General features: G+C 32.1%; 2 protein-coding genes across 5 annotated transcripts; one reads left to right on the top strand and one right to left on the bottom strand.

Moving 5' to 3' along the window:
• Window positions 1-1,777: 1,777 nt before the first annotated feature.
• LOC132736257 (RCC1-like G exchanging factor-like protein) lies at window positions 1,778-21,423 on the bottom strand. 4 transcript variants are annotated; one of them, XM_060723353.1, is made up of 12 exons: window positions 21,292-21,423; window positions 15,558-15,757; window positions 14,942-15,042; window positions 13,506-13,635; window positions 13,134-13,262; window positions 12,691-12,757; window positions 10,387-10,438; window positions 7,595-7,679; window positions 6,015-6,284; window positions 5,098-5,271; window positions 3,271-3,356; window positions 1,778-2,259 (listed from the first exon to the last, which is right to left on the bottom strand). In XM_060723353.1, exons 1-12 carry the CDS (start codon window positions 21,324-21,326, stop codon window positions 2,182-2,184), a joined length of 1,407 nt encoding a protein of 468 aa, XP_060579336.1. In that variant the 5' UTR covers window positions 21,327-21,423; the 3' UTR covers window positions 1,778-2,181. The 4 variants fall into 4 exon arrangements, with proteins under 4 accessions (XP_060579336.1, XP_060579337.1, XP_060579340.1 ...); XM_060723354.1 differs by having other exon boundaries at window positions 21,248-21,356; XM_060723357.1 differs by lacking the exon at window positions 21,292-21,423 and adding an exon at window positions 21,008-21,163.
• LOC132736260 (zinc finger protein 706-like) lies at window positions 21,333-25,604 on the top strand. Its single transcript, XM_060723361.1, has 4 exons — window positions 21,333-21,433; window positions 23,109-23,258; window positions 24,272-24,366; window positions 25,398-25,604. Exons 2-3 carry the CDS (start codon window positions 23,124-23,126, stop codon window positions 24,359-24,361), a joined length of 225 nt encoding a protein of 74 aa, XP_060579344.1. The 5' UTR covers window positions 21,333-21,433; window positions 23,109-23,123; the 3' UTR covers window positions 24,362-24,366; window positions 25,398-25,604.

Below are 25,604 nucleotides of genomic sequence, written 5' to 3'. Positions count from 1 at the left end.
CAAATAAATAAATTAATCGTTAGCTACATTACAGTTATTTATCATAAGGCAGTTTTTCAAGTTGTTTTCGCTGCCGCAAAAAAAAAAAAAAAATATACAAAAGACATCCAATATAAGAGGCGGATTGTATACTGTTACCAAGATTGATTTAAGATTAAAGGGCTTTTTTCATTTCATTAATTATCTTTGTTTATATTTTTCATTGTATTTATATATTTATTTTATTTTATTGATTTCATTTTTTATTATCATATGGTTTTTTTGCTACAAAGGAAAAGCTCACAGCCATGCGATAAGATACCCACACAAGTTTGGTGACAATAGGTCAAAGCAAACTCAAGTTATTACATGAACTGAATTTCTTTTAAGGCAACAGTGACCTTGACCTTGTTCACAGAAACTAGGTAGCAATCCCAATTTGCGTCTAGATATAATTAAGCTACCCACGTATGGAACAGAATTTTTTTTAATTTGGTGACAATAGGTCTCAGCAAACTGAAGTAATTACGTGGAAACTAAATTTCTATTTATAGCAACAGTGGCATTGACCTTGATCACAGACATCTGGGTAGCAATCTCAAGCTGCTTTTTGAAATAAGCAACCCAGAAAAGTTTAAGAGTCAATAGGCTAAAGCGGACAGTTATTTTCTATTTTAAGCCACAGCCACCTTGACCTTGATCACAGACATCTGGGTAGCAATGCCAAGCTGACTTGATATAAGCTACCCATACACCAAGCTTGGTGTCAAGAATCTATTTAAAGCAAACGGAAACCGAATTTCTTTTTTAGCAACAGTGATCTTAATCACAGACACCTGGGTAGAAATACGACTCCTCATGGTTTAAGAAAATTTTCGCCAAGGTAACCTTGAGTTACAAATCAGTGAATAAGAGTAAGATAAACAAGGAACAGTTTGGCCGTGTTTTTACCCCGTTTCTTAAGTATTTCTTTAGACAATCCATAAGTCATTTGGTAAAATTTCCTCCCGTGAGTATTTCACCTACATAAACGTACGTCACTATTTTTTTCTTTAAGTCCTTAAAGAATATCCTTAATCCGATTGAATAAATCTCTAGGCAAGATATTGGTGTTGTATCATTTCTCTCCCAAATGTAAAATACCTGTATGAGCTTCAGAATATATTAGCAACCAGAATAAAGGTCTGCATCCATTCAACCTGTTCTTAATCCACACAAAGACATTTCACACACATTGTATTTTGCAGATTTTCGCTAGCCTACTCTCATAACTATCCCCGAAAAATACAAACTAAGTCATGTTGAATATGGTATAATACAGTGCTGAGCAAATGCTAGTGGTAAACCTAGCAACACTGATACCTGTTACCCGATAGTTAAATTTGGTTTGTCATAGTCTACAAGGGGAGCATTTTACCTCCGACGACGTCTGTAACATTCTCAAGTCAGTGGGTTGATACATGTATGTGGCCAGCCTTACTCTCTATGACGACTTTTTTGGTTATAACACCTTTACTTCTTGCAAATTTGTGATGAAAACAACCCTTTTCACGGATTTTACGAATATGCTACATGTTTTTGTATTTCAACCGCTCAAAATATTTTATGAAATGGTGCAACGAACTTGAATTAACCTTACATTATCCCCAGTTTATGGACAGTAAGTCCACAGCAATGAAATTGTTCTATTTGCTAATGTTAATATACCATTAACCAACCAAGTTTATTACCTGACTGTAGTAATCAGTACAATGAAGATTTCTGCCATCAATGCAGCAATAAATAAACAAACAAATACTAGTAGTCAACAAATCATATTTTAATCATTAATATTATATTACATTTCTTATACACATTATTGTAAAATGTGTTCATATAATAATTATACAATACTGTCTACCATCCTCTGGAATGATTCATAAGGGTAAGCAAAACTTGTCTGAAGGTCTATTACATTTGGAATATTGTACACCCTTGTCTAAAGCACTGATCCAAGTAATAAAAAACTGCTTAACATTCTTCAGCATTTTGTAGGATCGGACACAATTTGTTGTGGACCATGATAAGTGCCTACATGATAAACAAGACAAAACCGTGTGTATGAAAGTATGCATCTTTTCTTCATCTTGCATGATGGCTAATAGTTCGACTTTGTGTTCAAAACAGACAAGCTAGAAATGCTTCATACAATGTAAGTTTGTGTCAAGCAAATGATCTACAAAGAGCAACAGTGTGGTCCACACCGCATTCCACAGTATGTGTTAACGCTGGCATGGCAACCTGAAACCAAGAATAAAATCTTAGAATAAAAATAAAACACTTCTCTGAAGTTTAAATCAATTAAAGATATTCTTTATAACTGTTTCTGATATTTTCTGGTGTTTTTTGCTGGTTGAGATCTGGTTGCTGCAATCTGCTCATCATCTCATTTCTACCAAGTTATATTAAAATTTTCAAATCAGTTTAAAAGTTTTGGAACATACATTAAAATCTTACAAACAGACAGACGGACAAACAGACAGAGGCCATTCCAATAAGCTTAAACAAATCTATATCCCTTGAGATGGTACGAGATTTAAACCTTAAGACCTTAAGAAAAAAGACTCCAAAAAATCCTTATTATTCAGACTTTGTGAAATTGACTTACTCTGCTTTAGTTTGAACAGTTCATTCTAAGTGAAAGCAATTCAGTACCAAAATACATAAGCTGAGTTGCCAACTATAAAGCCTGCAAAGATTTTGTCTGTGTGCTGGCAAGACTGTGTCTAGTTGCAGGCCAGACTTTGTTTATATGCTGGCCAGACTGTGTCTATATGCTAGCCAGACTTTATCTATATGTTTGCTATACTGTGTCTATATGTTGACCAGACTGTGTCTATGTGCTGGTCAGACTGTGTCTATGTGCTGGCCAGACTTTATCTATATGTTTGCTATACTGTGTCTATATGTTTGCCAGATTGTGTCTATGTGTTGGCCAGATTGTTCCTATATGCTAGCCAGACTTTATCTATATGTTTGCTATACTGTGTCTATATGCTGGCCAGACTGTGTCTAAGTGCTAGCCAGATGGTGTCTATGTACTGACCAGACTGTGTCTATATGTTGACCAGACTGTGTCTATGCACAAACCAGACTGTGTCTATGTACAAACCAGACTATGTCTACATACTGGCCAGACTGTGGCTATGCCAGCTTAGCTCTATACTAGTGGCAAAGGTAACTACTTTCAGTTCCGACATATTTGGCTATATGAATGAAATAGAATTCAAAATGACTATAACTCTGACTAACCTTCAAGGGGAAATACTGGACCTCTGTTTTATGTATTCCTAGACAACCATATTTTCCTTTGCCCCATGTGTAAAGATCTCCAACACCTATAAAATCAAGCAACAAATACAAAAAATTAAATACCAGGTATGGATAGTTCAAGAAAAATTTTGGGAAACAAAAAAAGTAAGGTAAATGAACACTAGAAATAGCCAGTTTCAGTACTTAATACAGCCAATTTCAGGACTAAATACAGTCTATTTCAGTACTTAATACAAACTTTTTCTGTAATTAATACAGTCTATTTCAGTACTCAGTACCTCCTATTTCAGCACTTCATACAGCCTATTTCAGTACTTAATACATCCTATTTCAGTACTTAATACAGCCAGTTTCAGAACTTAATACAGCCAGTTTAAGTACTTAATACAGCCTATTTCAGTACTTAATACAATCTTTTTCAGTACTTAATACAGCCTATTTCAGTACTTAATACAATATTTTTCAGTACTTAATACAGCCTATTTCCGCACTTCATACAGCCTATTTCAGTACTTAATACAGCCTATTTTAGTACTTCATACAGCCAATTTCAGAACTTAATACACCCAGTTTCAGTACTTAATACAGCCTATTTCAGTACTTAATACAATCTTTTTCAGTACTTTATACAGCCAATTTCAGTACTTAATACAGCCTATTTCAGTACTTAATACAATCTTTTTCAGTACTTAATACAGCCAATTTCAGTACTTAATACAGCCTATTTCAGTACTTAATACAATCTTTTTCAGTACTTAATACAGCCTATTTCAGTACTTAATACAGCCTATATCAGTACTTAATACAGCCTATATCAGTACTTAATACAGCCTATTTCAGTACTTAATACAATCTTTTTCAGTACTTAATACAGCCTATTTCCGCACTTCATACAGCCTATTTCAGTACTTAATACAGCCTATTTTAGTACTTCATACAGCCAATTTCAGAACTTAATACACCCAGTTTCAGTACTTAATACAGCCTATTTCAGTACTTAATACAATCTTTTTCAGTACTTTATACAGCCAATTTCAGTACTTAATACAGCCTATTTCAGTACTTAATACAATCTTTTTCAGTACTTAATACAGCCAATTTCAGTACTTAATACAGCCTATTTCAGTACTTAATACAATCTTTTTCAGTACTTTATACAGCCCTATTTCAGTACTTAATACAGCCTATTTCAGTACTTAATACAATCTTTTTCAGTACTTAATACAGCCTATTTCAGTACTTAATACAGCCTATTTTAGTACTTAATACAATCTTTTTCAGTACTTAATACAGCCAATTTCAGTACTTAATACAGCCTATTTCAGTACTTAATACAACCTTTTTCAGTACTTAATACAGCCTATTTCAGTACTTAATACAGCCTATTTCAGTACTTAATACAGTCTATTTCAGTACTCAGTACCGCCTATTTCAGTACTTAATACAGTCTATTTCAGTACTCAGTACTGCCCTATTTCAGCACTTCTAACAGCCTATTTCAGCACTTCATACAACCTATTTCAGTACATAATACAGCCTATTTCAGTACTTAATACAACCTTTTTCAGTACTTAATACAGCCTATTTCAGTACTTAATACAACCTTTTTCAGTACTTAATAAAGCCTATATCAGTAGTTAATACAGCCTATATCAGTAGTTAATACAGCCTATATCAGTAGTTAATACAGCCTATTTCAGAACTCAATACCGCCTATTTTACTTATAGAACTTAATACAGCCCTAAGACAGAAGTAAATACAGTTCAATGAAGAAATAAGATGGGATAACAGTTGAGTTAACTTACTTGTTATTGCACCAAAATGACTCATTCCACAGCTTATATCTTTAACATTAACATATGGATTCAGTTCATTACAGCCAAATAATGGTGGGGGCAGTAAACTTGGTGTCTTAAGTAAAGTCACGTTTGGTCCCTTTCCTAGTACACCGTAACCCCACACATGAACATGTCCACTCTCTGCAGCAAAAAAAAAAATATCTGAAGTAATTTCACACTTATACTTCAAACATCATTTATCATGATTAAACATAAAAATACTAATAACAATGTGTAAAAAAAGTTTCAAGAAGCCTACGCCATACATGTAGATTACAAATGGTCTTATTATCACTAAAAGTGTAGTCTAAGACCATTGTCTAATTACCATAATTGGTCAACATTTGTCAGGTAACCACAAAATAATTATTGTTTTGATCAACACTATAATTATATCATCATTGTTTTAGATATCACCATAATTGACCTAATTATCACAATTGGCCTACTTATCAAAATAATTACAAAATGTAAAGTTATCACTGTTGGTCCAGTTACCTACAATAGTTTGGTAGCCACCATGAATGTTTATATCACAACTTTCTAAATTAACTGAATGAACTCCGTTTTTATTATATGTAATTCTCTTAAGTGATGAAAAAATTGTCAGAAGGCTAATGGTATTAATGTAGAATTAATACTTATAAATATTGTTGAACAGATATTTTAAGTCATTTATGATATTTTTTAATTGTTATTCATCCATTTCATTGATAGAAGTATAAAATTTATATTCAAAATTAACACTTATCAACTTAGTCTGGTTAGACTACAGAAAGTTTTTGAAAATCATATTAAAAGCCCCACCCATTTCACTTGTGGGATAAAAAAAGTCTGCAAACATAGGTAGAGTGTTTGTTACAAACTACATTTGAAAAACTCACCATTTAGCAGGATACATACAGATCCCCCAGCACCCACTTTCTTTGTTTTCCCACAATCCTTGAATGGTAAATATTTTGGAACATTTACTTGTGTTTCAGTGGTAACCATTGCCAACTGACTGTATTCAGAGTTTCCCCATCCAAAAACGTCACCTGTGTTAGATACAGCCAGGACACAGTCTGTTCTAGATGCAATATCTACTATATTTACACCCTCAATATCACCTTTTACTTGCTGTGGGATACCTACTGACTCAAAACTTTGTAATCCTGAAATACAATGTAAATTTTAAGGCTAAGTTATTGAAACGTGAAGATGATAAAAGAAAATAAATTACCAAAGTTCTTGATTTCTTTTTTTGGTTTAGTTTTATGTCACACCAACACAGTGTAGTTCATATGGTGATTTTCCAGCTTTACTGATGAAGGAATACCTCAGATGACCTTCCCTCCATTATTTCAGACAAGAACAGCAACCTGAGTAGAACCACCGATGTTCCATATGCTTGATGGATAGCATCCTCATATCAAAGAATCCAAAAGTACCTGTCAGAATTTAAACCAACAGCATTGAGAGTTAATTGGTTTTAAGTCAACAACCTTAACCACCCAGCCAGGACACCCCTATCATAGTTCTTGAAGAATGATTACCAAAATAGACCACTGCCTTTCTTTTTTCCTAGACTTTATGAACAGATTTCAGGTAATATTAGTTTTTTAACAATAACTATCAGTAAAACAGTGCTCTTGACTTCATAGAGCTTGAAACTAAAATAAGAGCCAAGTTTATGCTGTGAAGTTTGGTCTAAACTGGCTAAGTGATTGAGGAGATGTTGTTTAAAGAAATTGCGGTCAACAATGAACGCTGATAGACAGACTGCCATCACAAAAGTAGTACTAAGCTAAAAACTCTTATTATATTTAACAAAAATCTGTGTGATTTTCTTGTTATAATAAGAAATATCAAAGGAACTACATGTATATGCATTAATGTTGAATTAAACTCAAAAAGTAGGATGGTGAGGACAAAAACTTTTTTCATCAATTTGTTTCAATCATGATCCTCTTTAATCATGCAAAGTTAAGAAAATTCTATGCACAAGTTTAAACTTTCCATCTTTGCTTTTGTAAAACACGAGCTGTCAGTAGGAAAGGTAGAAATACAAGAGCCTGAGCAATGTAGAACTTTCAAAAAGGGCCATAATTCTGCCTTTAAAAGTGACCTCCTAGTATGCTCTCAAATAAGTGTGTGAAGTTTCAACCAATTCCGTTCAGTAAAATTGGAGATACCAAATGCCAGCAAAAAGTAAACCAAAGTGTGACGGCAATGCCAACACTGACGACTATGTGATTACAACAGCTCTCACCTTTCTTTTAAAAGTCGAGCTTAAAATTGCAGTACTCACAGAAACATCTTTAAGTAATAGCATTGACAACATGCAAAAACTTCTACTAATCTGTTAATCTGAAGATCTCAGAGCTTTCTTCTGCCGGGTTTATTATATGGGTTTTGAACAATTATCATACAAAGCTTGATTAAAAAAAATGATTACATACAAATATTCCCCATGTGTACTTACCTAACTGCCCATCTGCACCAAGACCACAGGAATAAACTTTACCATCTTTTGTCAGAAAAAGAGTATGGTCCTGTCCACATACAACCTGAATAACAATCAATGTAACAAGAGCTGTCACAGGAGACAGCGAAGCTCGACTAATAAAATACTGGACGCAGTAAGGAGGACAAAACTATGAAAGAAAAATCAATTATGTATAATTATGTTTTAAGTTATAGTAAAAAAATAACATTGTTAACATAAATTCCAAGATCAAGGGGAATAATTCTAGAAATAGTCTCGCTAGAGTTATGAACCTTGTCACACAACATGTGTGTAATGATAAGAATATATATTTGAAGTTTGAAGTAGATACCTTAACAAGAGCTGTCGGTAGGACAGCAACGCTCGACTATTCTTAGTGCTTGATAGTAAAAAAAATGCTTGATAGAGTTACCTCCTCCTGTTTACAGGTTGGGGTCATGATGGTGAACAAGTGTGCAAAGTTTCAAAGCCATATGTCAATGGACTTTGAAAATATTTGAACTATTACAAAAACTTTAACGTAAATTCTAAGTCGAAAAAGGGGCATAATTCTGTCAAAATGCTTGATAGAGTTACCTCCACCTGTTTCCAGGTTGGGGTCATGATGGTGAACAAGTGTGCAAAGTTTCAAAGCCATATGTCAATGGACTTTGAAAATATTTGAACTATTACAAAAAACTTTAACGTAAATTCTAAGTCGAAAAAGGGGCATAATTCTGTCAAAATGCTTGATAGTGTTACCTCCTCCTGTTTACAGGTTGGGGCCATGATGGTGAACAAGTATGCAAAGTTTCAAAGCCATATGTCAATGGACTTTGAAAATATTTGAACTATTACAAAAACTTTAACGTAAATTCTAAGTCGAAAAAGGGGCATAATTCTGTCAAAATGCTTAATAGAGTTACCTCCTCCTGTTTATAGGTTGGGGTCATGATGGTGAACAAGTGTGCAAAGTTTCAAAGCCATATGTCAATGGACTTTGAAAATATTTGAACTATTACAAAAACTTTAACGTAAATTCTAAGTCGAAAAAGGGGCATAATTCTGTCAAAATGCTTGATAGAGTTACCTCCACCTGTTTCCAGGTTGGGGTCATGATGGTGAACAAGTGTGCAAAGTTTCAAAGCCATATGTCAATGGACTTTGAAAATATTTGAACTATTACAAAAACTTTAACGTAAATTCTAAGTCGAAAAAGGGGCATAATTCTGTCAAAATGCTTGATAGAGTTACCTCCTCCTGTTTACAGGTTGGGGTCATGATGTTGAACAAGTGTGCAAAGTTTCAAAGCCATATGTCAATGGACTTTGAAAATATTTGAACTATTACAAAAACTTTAACGTAAATTCTAAGTCGAAAAAGGGGCATAATTCTGTCAAAATGCTTGATAGAGTTACCTCCTCCTGTCTACAGGTTGGGGTCATGATGGTGAACAAGTGTGCAAAGTTTCAAAGCCATATGTCAATGGACTTTGAAAATATTTGAACTATTACAAAAACTTTAACATAAGTGGTTACGCCGACGCCGACGCTCGGGTGACTGCAATAGCTCTACTTATTCTTATCGAATAGTCGAGCTAAAAAGTAAAGAAGTTATAATATTTCTTAAAGAAAATCCTAAGTTCAAAGAGAGATAAATCTGTAAATATTGCTTCAAGAGTTATGAACATTGTCACATGAAATGTAATTGATGATAAGGAATAAGTATTTGAAGTTTGAGGTAGATACCTTTAAAACCAAAAAAGTCATAGTAAAAAATAACATTTTTCTAGTAAAAAAATCTTAGTTTATGGGGAGATAATTCTTGAAATATTAGTGCTAGAGTAATGAACCTTGTCACTTAAGATGTGGATGATGATGATAAGGTACATATATTTGAAGTATGAAATTGATCCCTTAAGAAATAAAGAAGTAACAGTAAAAAATAGAATTTTTTAAGGAAAATTCTAAGTTCAAGGGGAGATTAATCTGAAAATATTAGTGCTAGAGTTATGAACCTTGTCACATAAGATGTGGATGGAGATAAGGTAGATATATTTGAAGTATGAAGTTGATCCCTTAGAAAATAAAGAAGTAACAGTAAAAAAAAGTATTTTTTCAGGAAAATTCTAAGTTCAAGGGGAGATAAACCCAAAAATGTCGGTGCTAGAGTTACGAACCTTGTCACATAAAATCTGGTTGATGTTAAGGAACATGTATTTGAAGTATGAAGTTTATCCCTTAATAAATAAAGAGTTACCGTAAAAAATAGTATTTTAAGGAAAATTCTAAGTTCAAGTGGAGATAAGTCTAAAAATATTGGCACTAGAGTTATGAACCTTGTCACATAAGATGTGGTTGATGATAAGGAACATATATTTGAAGTTTGAAGTTGATACCTTAAGAAATGACAAAGTTATAGTGAAAAATATTTTACTGCACCAAAACTTTAATCTGAAATCTGGACGAGGACGCCACCGCCGACGCCGGGGCGAGTAGGACAGCTCTCCATATACTTTGTATAGTCGCCCTAACAAGGGTTAACCCTTTCCCTGCCTGCAAGTTTGATATATGCCTCCCACTCATATTAATACATTTTGTATGTACCAATATAACTTTAAGCTGATTGAAATGAAATTTTCACATATTTTGAATAAGTTTTAAGATCCATTGAAGAATTTTGAACATTTTTGTTAATTTGAAGCACGCATTTATTTAGCCTCCATTTTAGGGGGAAAAACCTAATCACTGCTGACTTAATCAATGATAAAATAACCCTTATAAAAATACCTTGCTAACATTGTCTGGAAGTCCCTCCACTCTTTGTATGTTGAAAACTTTGCTGTAAATAATAGAGAACTATGATATATAAATTTAACTTTTTGAAGGAGTTGGGTTTTTATTATATAGGGGGCACTCTGACAATGTGTTTTTTGTGGTCCAGTCAAGTTTATTAATTTAAGATCAAAGAGGAAATCGTTTTCTTGCGCAGAAAGGCATTTTATTGTCAGAGGAAGTCACTTTAGGTACGTCTCTGTGTATATACATGTACAGGATACAAGATCACACCTTCAGTAGAATCACCACCAACCTTCTGTAAGCCAGCCAGAATACTTCCACACATGAAAAATCTAAAACTCAACTGGCGGATTTTGGCATGTTTAATGTGTTGGACTAGTAATCTAAGGATTGCTGGCTCCGTGGTTTCAAACCCTGGCAAGCCGTTGTTTCCATGAGCAAAAAATTTAAAACTCATTGCATAGTACTGTTTGGTTCCAGAAACAGATTTGAGAGAGTTTCAATATTAAGCTTTTAGCTTCCAACACACAACCCAACTAAAATAAATTAATATAAACTAACTGGAATTTTAACCCAAAGTGATCATTGGTATATAAAAGATTTCTCATGATATAGTTTCAGTAAAGGCCTCAACAGACGGTAGGATTTAGATGTACCGCACTAATTAGAGATAAGATGTACAATTTTCAAAGCTATACAACACTTGCATTCAGACGGTAATTCTACACTGTAAGAATCATCTGAGGTTTCCATTAAAAAAGGTCCCTTTACATTGATCCTTTAACATACTTTACTCACTAAATACTTTTTTTTGCCATGAGTAATGATTGAAACACCTCCATTTAAAAAAAAATTATATATATATATTTTTTAATGTGAAGCCTGACCGAGACTCAAACCTGGGACCCTCGGAATACCGTACTGCGGCTCTACTGACCAAGCTATCCAGCCGCCTACAAACTACCTCCCCTCCCCTTATTCATGTTATTAGAGAACAACTCAATACCGTGACAATCATTTTCGGAATAATTTGGGATTCGAACATAACACAACTTTGGGTCTCCTGAAGAGTTTTTCAACATCATTTTTACCCCATCTTACTACTATGTTTACCTTTAAGCCCTAATTGTTCTGGAATTTCATTCATTACACCCTTTATCAGGAGGTAATTTGCTTATCTGTTACTTGTCATCGTGGGAGGTCTGAAAAAATCCGTACGACAAGATTTTCAAAATAGAACATGTCCTATCCCTTACATCTAGACTTAAGGTTTCCGAAATCAAGAAATAGTAGCCTTCACACATTAAAATTTGTCTGTACATCTCAGTTTTAATTGGTGTTGTACTTCAAAATCCTACCGTCTGTTGAGGCCTTAAGGAATGTTATTGGAATTTAGAAAACATTATGAAACAACTCAAAAATATATTTGATCTTTGTTAAAGTTATCCTTAAAGGCACAAAATGCCTCAGAAACAAATAAAATTTGCCTTCTTTAGAAAAGACACACATGTATTTTATAACATGTAAGGTTTTAGAGCATGTTAGATGTTTATGATCTGAAGAAAGTAACACTGAATGTGAAATTATTTGTTATAAAAGAAGTCAAATATAAACAAGGTAGTACAAATATATTTTGTCTTCCATTCAAAATCCTTAATAACTACAATAGTACTAGTTGTTCAAAGGCAACAGTAGCAAAAATGATTCTGGTAATTTGCCAATGAGTTACGTTTTGGAAACAAATTCAAAACATCAAAAATAAAAAAAATCTTTTGAGAAATACAAATAAAAAGCAGTTCTGGGGCATAATGTTAAATAGCCTTAAAGCAAATGAAAATAAAGCTTTGTAAAACAACTTTTTCCCCCAATGATTTGTAAAACTGAATAATTTGTCTGGATGGATATAAACCTATCTGACCCACTTTCGTTTAAGCATTAATTATCCTTATGTCTATGCTATTCTTTTTCAAATTTGTTTAGAACTTAAGTTCACTGTTCATCCAAAAGTAACTGGACAGATTAGAGATTTCCCTAATATGTCAAATAATGAAATGATGAAGCATGTTTTTGAACAATTTATGGCCTTAAATAACTTTTATTTGCCATTTTTTTGAAAGACCAAGTGACCGACCATAAAATTGTTTATCTCGGAAAAAATTTATGACTTATCTTTCTGTCCTGCAAATGATCACTAAATCAGATGGCACTATTATACATATATTATGTACAAATTTAAGGAAACATCTGCCCCGGGTGTAATATTTTGGGAAAGAAAACTAAAACAGCAAAACTTACTGAAAGCTTTCACCTTCCACTGAAGGTCTACCACATTGCCCATATGCATTGTTACCTTGTGAGAACACTGTAACGATACAAATATATACATGTATATAATGAAGAAAACATATTAACTTTATGAATATCAGTGACAACAAGTTGCTAGGACCAAGTGATTTTAAGTTGGTGACCTAAATCACGCATCCCTAACTCTACAGAAATAAAAAGAACTGTAAATCTGGAATGCATAGAAGACCTTTTCTAAGGAAGAAGGTAAAAATACAAGTCTTATCTATCAAACCTGCCACTTGATTCTTTTGTTATTTATACAATTTGGAAAAATATTTCATCCCACAGCTGATAAATAGAACCTTTCAGCATGTGTCAGTAATCTTGCACCAATGAATTTCTCCAATATAGATAAAGTTTAATGTAAACACATGTAGTATCTATACACAAACCTCCAGCTTCAGTAAGAAAGACACTGTGGGCCCGGCCGGCTGATACCTGTAGTACAGATCTATGGTTGTCCTGTGATATCCCTGGTATTTCTACCGGCACTGGCTCAATTATATAATCCAATACACGTCCTGGAAAATACAGATTTATAACTAATAACATTCTGTCCGATACTGATATTCATAAACTTACTTATGTGATAAAGTAGTACTTGTGTATCATTTCCTAAATTGACTGGTCCATATTTTTCATGCCAAATTTAAACACAATCATTGAAATCATTCAAAAGTTATTTTGTGGAAACCAATAATTTCATAGAAAATTAGTGCCCCATGAATAATAATGATTTGGCAGTAATTATTACTTTCCCATACCTGTATTTTTAGGGAACTCATGATAGCCTAACTGAGAGTCTGTGTTTATTCCAGTGGCAAGAACCATGTGTCGTCTTCTTCTCTTTGCAGCAAACAGAGTGAAGCCATATCCACATGCCACATTGTAAACCTATTAAACAATAAATTTTTTTCATAACATTCCTATGAAACAAACTCCTTGATATTTAAAGGGAGACACAGGCAAATTTTCATTTCTTCGTTTTTTGACTTTTCATTCATTATTCTGTAAATGTCCTCAAAATGAATACATTAGGCAGTCACAGGTACAAAACTTTTTCTCTTCATAAAGAATAAAATGATGGTTTCCTAAGTTGACACACTTTAAGATTTCACAATTGTTGTTATAGTAAACTCTCGAAATGTTAAAGAACATGTCAAATGGATGACTTAGATTTATTTTAAACATACAATATCCACATATTCTGTCATTGAAACTTTCAGGGTTTGTTCATGTCACATGACATGTTTTTTTAAATACTCAGTGATTCTGCCGGTGTTTAAATTTCGTTCAACATATATAGATTTATTAATGCTTTAAACCAAATATACATGTATATAGAATTTATACAGAAATTCATGTTGGGACTTAAACAAATGTCATTTTAGGGTGATTTGAGTACATTAGATAATTTTGATATTGTTGTCATATATTTGCCTGAGTATCCCTTTAAAGACTTAATTTTGCTATGAAAAACACTCCGTAAAATTTAATTTTCTGATTTCCTTTTTCACAAACTCCTTAGCATTCGCTATGAAACACACTCCATACAATTTAATGCACAAATTTTCCTATAAAAGAAACTCCTAAGCATTTAATAACTTGATTTTACCTATGAAACACAATCCCTACAATTTAATGTTCTAATTTCCCTGTGAAACAATCTTTCTAACATTACAGGACTTAGTTTCCCTATTAAACACAATAAACACAAAGATTCAATGCCCTGATTTCCCTATGAAACAAACTCTAACATTTAATGACTTGATTTCCCTATTAGACACACTCGCTAAGCTATAATGCCCCAATTACCTAGTGAAAAAAATCTCTAGCATTAATGACTTAATTTCCCTATGAAACAAACTCCTGAGTAGTTAATGACCTAATTTCCCTGTCAAACAAACTTCTTTTACTTTGGCCATATCTTGAAAAGTCAATGAAAAATAGCTTTGTTTCACTGGTCTCCCTTCTACCCTCTTTCTTGACTGCTTACCTAATTTATGAAATAACTTGCTTTTCTACTTTTTCTACTTTTTCAAAATATTATCTTTGCAATGTATAATTGTATATACAAAATTAATGTATATGTAAAGTCATAAAAAAAAAGAAATTCCTACCTACCCTATAGCTTTTTATATTGGGCCAGAAACTATTAACAGTATTTTTTTTTTGCCTAACTAAATTGTCTTGATCTTACCTGTATATCATTTTCATCCATAAATCTCAGTCTAGCAGGTCTATGTTGTATTTTTACAGGACTCTGACTACTGCGTTCTGGACGTAAATATGATCTTACACCTGAAAATATATAGAACAACATCCATTCATGTTATATTTTTATGTCTTTTATTTGTTGAGCAGTATGTAGCATTTCCATGTACACAACAGTTACTGTAATGCAAGGAGAATCTAAAAGAAAGACATGCCTTTCTCCACCCCCACCCCCTAACTGTGACAGTGAACTAAAAATGTGAAATTGACACAATTTATGAAAGTCAAATAGCAATTTTTTTCTTAATTTGATAAAAAAAATAATGTCATAATGTCAATACAATGTAACTTCATACATGTATACAAAATTAAAAGAAAGACATGCATTCCCTCCCCCCCCCAACTGTGACAGTAATGTCATAATGTCAATACAATGTAACTTCATATACAAAGTTAATATAATACAGTAATTAAAGGCAATACTTTTAAATACACTTTGATTTTGTTGTAATACTTTCTTGTAGTGCCAGTGACATTTCTTCCAGTTGAGAAGCTGGCATTATGAAATTTTGAATGGGTTTTTTTTGGACAATTTTACTCACCTAAAGCACCTGCAGCAGCATGACCCCATACATAAACACGTTCAGCTGGCGTACCTTTCTCACTTTTCAGTTGAATCACCTCTTTCTTACGTCTTTCTCGAGCTTCATGACGTCTAGTAGATCCAGAGGCCTTACGTATTGACTGACATAATTTGCAAGGTTTAAACAAAAGATTTGGTCTGATAATAGATCCCATTAGCCTGAAAAACAAATAAACTATTCAGGGTTGTGGAAATCCTTTAACAGAATTGCCTTACTCTGGGACTTTATGCCTGCTGACACGTAGATTTTGCTAACAAGTGAAAATCTGAGTAAGTACATTGTAGACAAAAATAGAATACTGCATTTCTACCTCATATCAATGGGGAGCATTTATTTTAGGAAGTTATGAATTTTAGTTAACTATGAGTAAATACACCTTTTCATATACATGTATATCAATAATTTCACCCCATGGGTGAACTCTTGTAGGAAGGTCATCAGACAGCAAGCATCTTGATACATGCAGATCATTTAGAGGCAATCACTTAAAGTATATTTTAACATTCATATTCAGTTACAATTGGAAAGTTGTTTTGGTTCAAATTTTTACAATGGCACACATTGATTTGTTATTAGATCTTGCTTTTCTTAGCCACGAATAACCAAAAGAATCAGTAAGTGTCCGAACAGAAAAAACGTTCACCTAAATTGTAGTGAAACAAAAAAGAATGATCATAAGCTTAAATTTATATTCAGATTAAATTAATATTATAAGCACCAAAAGGGTTATAACTTGGACAAAAGCCTGTCACTGCTTATAAAATTTGTAGATTGTTTCCTAAAACTGCAGAAATCATGTCTGGTCTTTATGCATCGGTTAAAAGCCTATGGCCAATATTTGGTATTTTCAAAATTGCATGTAAAGTTAAGCTACTGACAAAGAAAATTTATTTGCCCAATTTGTCCAAGGGCAAGAGGCAAAAATTCATATTTCCACACCCCTGAAAAAAACCTTTGTGGAAAAACTTTTAATTAAAGCATATTGAAGCATATTGCTATCATTGCCACCGCACTAACCTTCTATAACAGCTGTCACTTATAGAAAATTTTTATTTCACTTATAAAATTTTGTTTTTTTGATATATCAAAAAAAAGTATCAATGACAATGACAATGACAATTTATTTATTGATATTGGCCACCGGCCCATTACAACAATATATACATTTACATATAATTTCTTGACTGGTGTCAGTACAGATCAATGTAATTCCTAATAATGTTTATATTGAAACACACAGAACTATTGTTGAATAATTTACCAAAATGCGTGTCGATCTTAACGAAAAACAAAACATAAGATCTTCACTTATGGCTATTCATTGCAAAATAAGGAAAACATACTATAGCCTTAACATAAAAGGCAATAGTGTTTTGATCAGTCTTAAGCTTTGTTCATCATAGCCCGAAATGAAAAGTAAATCCATATATCTCATCACTGTACAAACGTATTCAAAATTGAAAACAACAAACTAAACAATACCTAAAAGTAACATTCATGATATTATAAGCATATTCTCAAATATTTTATAATAATAATTTCAAATTTAAGTATCTGTGTTATAACATAGATAATGATTTCAAGAATGTGATCTCAACAATATAGTAAGTATATCCTAATGATTTCTAACTGTCAGTATCTGTATTACTTAATATATCATTTCTCTCTTTGAATGCATAATATGCATACATAGCTAAATTTGTTATAACATTATCAGAGCGAGAGCACATCAGAACATTAAATTTATGATTATTAGGATTATTAAAGAATTTTTTGTTAATGTATTTTTCTCTAATCAAAGACAATTTTTTACAAACTAAAACAAAATGATATTCATTTCCAATTGCTTCGTGACATAATTTACATATCCTTTGTTCTCTTAAAATATTCTGGTATCTACCTTTTTCAATTTCTAAATCATGGGAGGACAACCGAAGTTTGGCAAGAGCATTTCTGAATTTTCTAATTGTCACTACTGTTAAGTAATATTCATGTTCGATATTGCATTTAAACTGTCTATACGCATACAATTTAGAACTATCATTTATAATTGTTTGCCATTCTTGTAGATATTGGTCCTTTAATTTTTGTACAAAAGAATTTATGAAATAGTCTTCATTATTGACTGTTTGATTATACCAAATGTAGCCAAAACCATTTTTACATAATAAATTACGAATACCAGTACACCAATTAGTTTGCCCCGTACTATCCAAAAACAACTGCATAAAATAGCATTTTTTAACTAATCTGTGTTCACCCATTTTAAGTATTTTACACCAATATCTTACAGCTCTTTTAGCAGAATTTATAAACATAGGAAATCTCCCACAGTCACCTAGGACACCTGCATTAATTGTTTTTTCTTTCACACATAAATATCTTTTACATGCATAGTTATGCACTAACTCTGGCTGTACTAACTTGTGTATACCCCATATTTCTGATCCATAAAGTAAAATAGGACTAATTTTTGTGTCAAAAATATTAAAAAATACTTTTGGGGGTAACTGTCCGTAGTCATATAATTGCGTAAGTATAGAAATAAGTACTCTTTTTGCTTTAGACGCTTGTTCACTAGCCATTCTGTTTAAGGACAACTGTTGTGTTAATGTTACACCTACATAACTAAAATTGCTTACAACTTCAAGAATTTGATTATCATAAAACCATTTCTCCCCTTTCGCTAATTTCCCACCTTTCTTAAAAACCATTACTTTTGATTTTACAGGATTAACTTTTACATTTTTTTCATCACAGAAATTTTTTACCAAATTTAATAACTTCTGAAGGCTAACAACAGTATCTGCAGCTAAGGCCAAATCATCTGCAAATAATAAAGATGATAACTCAGTTGTATCTGGGAACAGCTGGATACCTCTGATTCCACTATTTTCAATTCGTTTAATTAATTCATCAATAAAAACTAAAAATAGAATTGGCGAAGCCATGCAACCTTGTTTTAGACCTATGGGACAGCTGAAATATTCAGTTAGCCCTTCATCAGTTCTAACACAAGCCTGCACCGACCGATACATACCAAATATTGCATTATATAATTTACCTTTTACACCGGCTTGTTTTAAAGCTTGCCAAATATTATGTCTATTTATCAAATCGAAACATTTCATAAAATCAATAAATGCTACATAGAGTTTACCACCTGGCTTTGATAACTGTTTGTCAATAACTGCTTGAAGTACATAAACATTATCAATTGTCGAGTAACCTTCTCGGAATCCAGCTTGTGGTTCACTAATTTTATTAAAGATATTAACATAAAAAGTTAGTCTCCGTGTCAAAATACTAGTATAAATCTTGCTAAATATATTTAAAAGAGAAATACCTCTATAATTATCAGTGGAATTTATATTTCCTTTTTTATGTATAGTAACAATAATTGCCTTACTCCATGATTCCGGAAAATCACCATTATTGTATAATCTATTAAATATCTTATTAACTAAAGGAATCAATAAATCAATACCGTTAATAAAAAATTCTGGAATAATATCATCTTCACCCCCCGAAGTTCCTCTTTTAAGTTCTTTTACAGCCCTTAAGATTTCTTCGTCTGTAATTTCCGATATAAAAATTGAAAACTCTATATCATTATCTATATGCTCTGGTAGAATTGAATCAATCTCTTCAAAATTTTCATAGTTAATAACATTAAATAAAGATTCAAAATGATTTTTCCATTCGTTTTAAGTAATCGAGTTTGAACTATGTGCTTTCTTATTACACATACCTTTAAGTTTATGCCAGAATGATTTTGTACTATTTGACGAATCTATAAGCTCTATCAATGATAATATATTGAATTGTATAGGTTATAGCAGTGATAAATATTTGCAGGGCTCACGCTGTTGGTCGCCATTTACAATATTTTTTATAAAATTGGCAATCATTTTTAATTCTTGCAACAAAAATTGGCAAGTGTATTACTTTAACCAACTGTATTAATCTCTGCCTTTATGACCTATGTGAGGTGTAAAAAACAACAAAGAAATTTAAGAGGTAGACCCCATTAATGTGGGGTATTCCAACACAAAATTGTCCATTAATTATCAGCACCACGCTGATTGCTATTTCCAGAAAGGATAAAATTACATGTGAGACGTTAATTTGTTTACACACATAATGATATCCAACTAATTTGTATACATGTAATAAAGTGTTGTTATGGAGTTATGCTAGTCCAACTTAATTGTACTGAGTGACGAGATATTTTGCTATGTTTGTGTCTGTACAATTCTGCTCCAGAACGAAAATATCTCAGAATCAAGCTTTGGCATGTCAATATATTTTGACTAGGAGTTATGCTTGTTTCAGTCATTAAAAATTACACTAATATTAAACCCTGTCATGGCTATCATACAGTATAATTATAGCCATTAAAATCTATACAATGTAAAGTGGTGTGCCTTTGACCCCTGTATATTCTATTGACAAGATCAAAACTATATATTAAGGAGAAAATAAACACAGACACTTGGAGTATAGACCCCACTCTTCTCCGCCCCTGAATATAAAAAACTGAAAGTATTATTTATTACAAGAATTAGTTTTAAATTTTTGCTAAGTATATTAGTATGAGACGGTTAAGTGTCTAACACGTGAACAAGTTTGAATAGAATTTCACAACGTTTTAAAAATGTCAATTTTTTACCAACACTTCAATTTCCTGAAGATACCTTGCTTCAAAATGTTAACACAACTGACCTACATATTTTTCAAGTATTTATGTTATCGCATGCCATTTATTTCTGGTGTAAATCAGTCAATGCATATATTCTTTTAATAAAAAAATGCATGCTATTATCCGATCATACCTTTCTTCCAAGCTTTGCACATTTAATTACATTTTCCTATCCATGTCACATGCTTCTTTACGAATTCATGACGACTGGAATATTTCCAGTAAATTATAGCGGAAAAATCGCTGGGAAAAAGAAATTCAATCGCAACTTCTCGGCCCTTTCCATCAGTCTTCTTGATTTGTTTTTTTACTGATTAGGGGAAGTAACCGCTGCGGGGAGTTTGGTTCTCGGCATAAATGAAAGCGCAAAACAGTGCCGAAACTCATTCCAGTCGTCTCACATCAAAGGAAAGCAAACGTTGTTATCTTTATGAAATAATGATATATTTATGGACTTTTTTAAACATTTAAAAATAGCTGAAAACAAATTTTTATTACAAGTGACCAGGTCGTAATAATATGCAAAAATATTTTGACGTACGGTTTGCATGATTAAAATATACACAGTGTATACAAGTGCCGATCAAGAAGGGAAGCCACGCACATAACCCCAAGTGTCTGTGAAAATAAATATAAATTTAAAATTCTTTCAAATCTACATTCTGCTAAAATCAACAAAACAAAAAAAAGGAAAAAAATCTTGCACCAAATTTGGATTGTGCAGATTTAGCCCTCTCTGACAAGAGCACATTTTGACGCCCAGATCATATGGCGGCTGATTTTGACAGGCTTGCAATAATTAAAATTCATTTACTGGCCCGAGTTATTCTGAGTACGAAAGGCCCTCACAGTTTGCACGCATAAAAATAAGAAAAAAAGACAATGAAAAAATGAAAACAGGCAATGAATCGATAAACAGAAGCCGATGATGATCCATGGAATATACCTTTAACACATTTAAAATGTCGATGTAAAAACTAAAAAGCTAACTTTATTGCGATGTTCGTGACCATGGGCGCTGACATCTTGAATTCAGAACGAGGCTACGTCCATTTACACAACTTCCGCTTGATCACAGTTTCTGGTGAATGTTTAAAACTGCTTTTCTTTGTCTCTCTTAAATATTTAAAAGGTTTGAATTCTTTCATTTCATTTAAATAAGTTAGTGTATTGAATTATTCATTTAGGATCTCGTAAATTTATTGAATGTTTCCGTTTGGAATTTAATGAACTGGAGTATTTTTCGGATATGCAGTCGCTAGCCGACAGAGTTCTGATTCAAGTTTTTTTGCCTGAAAAATTTTTGCTTGTATATTTTTACTAGCAATATCTTTCATTTAACTAACAATTTCCAAAAGTAAAGCAGTATTTTATAATTTTGGTTGTTTTCATATTTTATTAATTGATCTATTATATTAAAGCTTTTTTTCATTACAAAATTAATAGGCCTACAATTACCATTATCTTTATAATTGGTTTATACAGAATTTATTTTAGATTGATTGTGCAAGAAGCTATTAGCTTATAAACACTCTTAATCGTACCTGGAACCGATCAGTACTGATCAATGAGTGTAAAGGTTTTCGAGTCATTTCGGCCCCAAGGCGTATCGGCCCCAAATTACCCAAGACGTTTCGGCCTTTAACCAAATCAGCCCTATATTTTGTTAAGAATAAGTCTTACCTTATGTGTTTATACGAGAATTTTAATAGCAATTCAATAAATGAATAAATAAAAGGAATGAGAGAATTATTGAATAAATTCAATAATTAAATTATTATTTTGTATTTGAATGAGGCTAAAATAGTAGTAATCTTAACAAACAGAACAGAACATAAACTTATTAAACAAAATAAAGTACACAAACACTGAAACAGATTTGTATCTGTTTTTTATCAACAAGCATTTTTTTTAATTTAAATGATTAAAAAGCAAGACACAGAACAATACATGAAACCAACAACAACTTATATCTCAATAGTTAAATAATGATTTTGGGGGTATAATTGTTATTAACTTTGTTACTCAAAAAGTTTTTGCAGTTTGTCAACTGTCTTATAAATTAAGGATTAAGTGTCTTTATATATTGTTACACCTTGAAAAAAAAGCATTTATCTAAATAGTTAAATTAAGAGATCGATAGATCTGTAATGGATTATTAATTGAGGATTAAAGTGTCTTAATTGTTTGTGTGCCATCAATCAATCAGTTTACTACAATTTTTAACGATTTTAAGTTTAAAAATTCCTTTAATACTTAAATACATAAAACTGTAATAAAGAAGGTCCGAAACGTCTCGCGGAAAAGGGCCGAAACGTCTAGGGGCTGATTTTTGCATAGGGGCCGATTTGGTTCAAGGAAACAATGACTTGCCCCACTGTCAGGATAACTAGTCCCAAAAGTTAATTACTTGACCAGCCGCCACTTATATTTATAATTAACAGACATAGTCTATCTTTTTGAAAGATATTACTAATTGACAGCAAAAGAATGAGAATACGGTCACTTTAACAGTATTGTAATATAGATCTATAGGCATGGTAACTGTTAGCATTACACTATAGGGGTGTCAATGAAAAATGACTCTTTTGCACTTTAAACAATCTTTATTTTGGGTTTGTGATAAATAGAATATTATTCGGTTCATTACTAAATTAAAATATAATTTATTTGTTGAATAAAATAATATCATGTTCACCATAGGCCAGCATAATATAATTTTATTCAACTTGTTCATGAATTAAAAATTAAGTATTGAACCTACACACATTCAATATCTTCAATATTTTACATGTTATATTTCATAGGTTGGTTGCATCAAAATGGCTCGTGGTCATCAGAAAATTCAATCACAACAGAAGAACAAGGAGAAGCAGGAGAAGTTGAAGAAGTCTCAGAGCCATGATCAAAAGAAAGCAGCACAAGCCGGTCTGAAATTTGTCTGCACAGCATGCAAGGTACTGACTTATACATCATGAATAATCAGGGTGTTCAATAGCCATAAAACCCTGAGGGTCATTTTGACTAAGTTTACCGACTACAAGGCCAAATCCCCATGATTTTAACAAAATTTGACCCTCCAGTTAAAATCCTGAGGGTCAGATCAGGCCTTTTTGAAATTTTAAGGGTTTAAGAGTCATTTCAAGGGTCAAACGGACACCCTGTGTAACATGTATTCTTGTTTTAGTTTAATATTGGTATTTAGACTTTAATGTAATATTTTGAGAAATGTTTTTTTTATTCTTTTCCATAATTTAAATTTGTTACTATAATTATAATTAAATGGAAACAGAAATGTAATAATAATAATTACTATTAATATTAAAGGGGCTCCACTAAGGTTTTTTGACATGATGGGAATGAAAATATTTTTTTCAGATAAATATGTAGACCTTTTGAAGTAGGTATAGACCACTAATATCTGTGCAAAATTTCAGATCATTCGCGCACTTCGTTTTTCCAGAATAATTATTAAAATTGTAAAAAAAATTACATAAAATGAAAGGCGTTTAAACGCTTTTCACGCAAAACAGGCTAAGAAAAGCATGAAAATACGATTTTCAATTTATTTCAAAGTATATTTCTTAACTATCTTTGCATATATTTTTGTTTTAAAGTGCCCCAGCTCATGCATGTAAGAAATTCAAATGTTATGTTTTTAGGCTTTTAAACCTCAGTGAAGTCCCTTTTAAAGAAAAAAAAGAGAAAATCTTTTATTGTTTTTTTTGTTGCCTTGGTTGTGCTAATACCAACCAATGAAAACGTAAATAAAAAAACCAACATACTGCCAAGGCAAAATATAATAATAAAAAAGCCAACATACTGCCAAGGCAGCCTTTAAAAGTTAAAGTTTTTTTCTTGTAACAAATGTTGATTACTTATGTATAAATACTTAGGATTTTACTTTTTTGGCAAGACATTAAGTCATTGATTATTAAATATAATTATATGGATTACTTTTTTTTGCCAGTCACAAATGCCAGACCCTAAGACTTATAAGCAGCACTTTGAAAATAAACACCCCAAACTAGATTTACCAGATGAGTTGAAGGAAATATAAATTAGGTAAGTAAAATTATAAAGAGTTATTAATTCATTAGTTTGTATGTATTTGATGCCAATTTAACACATTTTTTGACATATCTAAGTGGTTAGTCTACCTATAAACCATCTTTTCTGTATAACTAACCAGAAAATGGTCTACTAAAGTTGTGTATCACTGCTGACAATGTATCACAATATTATCACAATATTACATGTATCTTTTGTATCAGTCAAATATTTGGAGTAGACAAAATAAATGCAGTTTGTAATGTTCAAGTCATTCTAAATCTAAGTACAGTAGTTGTGTTTTATATATGTTTATTCTGTTACACTTTTATAACTTTTTTTTCACTATAACAAACACCACTTGACCCTGACTGTTATGGGTTCAAATCCTGACAGGGACTTCTTTCATGTGAGAAAGCTATCCAGCTACATGTACCTTTTGGAATGTGGTGGTTCTACTTAGGTGTCTGTTTGTGCCTGAAATAATGCCTGGAAGGCACCTGAGGTCTTCCTCCAACAGTAAAGATGGAATGTGACAATATGACCTATACTGTGTCGATGTTATGTAAAACACAATCAAACAAATTATAACTTTAAATCTACAAATGAAGAATTGTTATAGCCTTTCCTCAGGCTTCATATATTTGATAAAGTAATTAAAAAAAAATAAGCATGAAATTACAGAAACTATGAGTAATGACAGTTAAACAAGAGAATAGCAGAGAATATTTCTACATGTTACCATAGCACTGTACATTGTATAAGTATGGCAAAAATCAGGATTTATGGTTGTATTAATGATAAGAGGGTCATTGCTATCTACAACTTCTATTTATTTCTCCTGTAAGAGACAAAATGACCATTATACGAAATGTTTAAGCTCTTAAGAGTAATTTTGCTTCTCTATAGGATCAGACCAGTCACTTTTTTAAATTACAAATCTTACGCTCTCCCTTATTGAACTAAGGGTTCTCAAAGGTTTAATGAGATCATGATTTTTTCCTTATTAAAATTATATATAATATACTTTTTCTTCTGCATTTCAGAACACTGGAACAATGTATATAACTAACAGTACTTCATTGGGAACCATGATCTTTCAGTGATGGGGGGAAATTGTTTGCAAGACCAACTGCCATTCTTGTGAAGATATTAAAAAGATATCGTACCTGACTTTTCCATTTGCCTTTATTCCTTCACGCTCTCTGTACATTCTTTATTTTCGTTGTGAAATAAAATCAAGTTTTATCATA

This window comes from Ruditapes philippinarum, unplaced genomic scaffold, assembly GCF_026571515.1.
Source record: "Ruditapes philippinarum isolate M1 unplaced genomic scaffold, ASM2657151v2 ctg1795_1_1_1_1, whole genome shotgun sequence".
NCBI lineage: Eukaryota > Metazoa > Mollusca > Bivalvia > Venerida > Veneridae > Ruditapes > Ruditapes philippinarum.
Note: the sequence above shows the minus strand (reverse complement) of the source record. Positions and strands in the feature narration are given on the sequence as shown.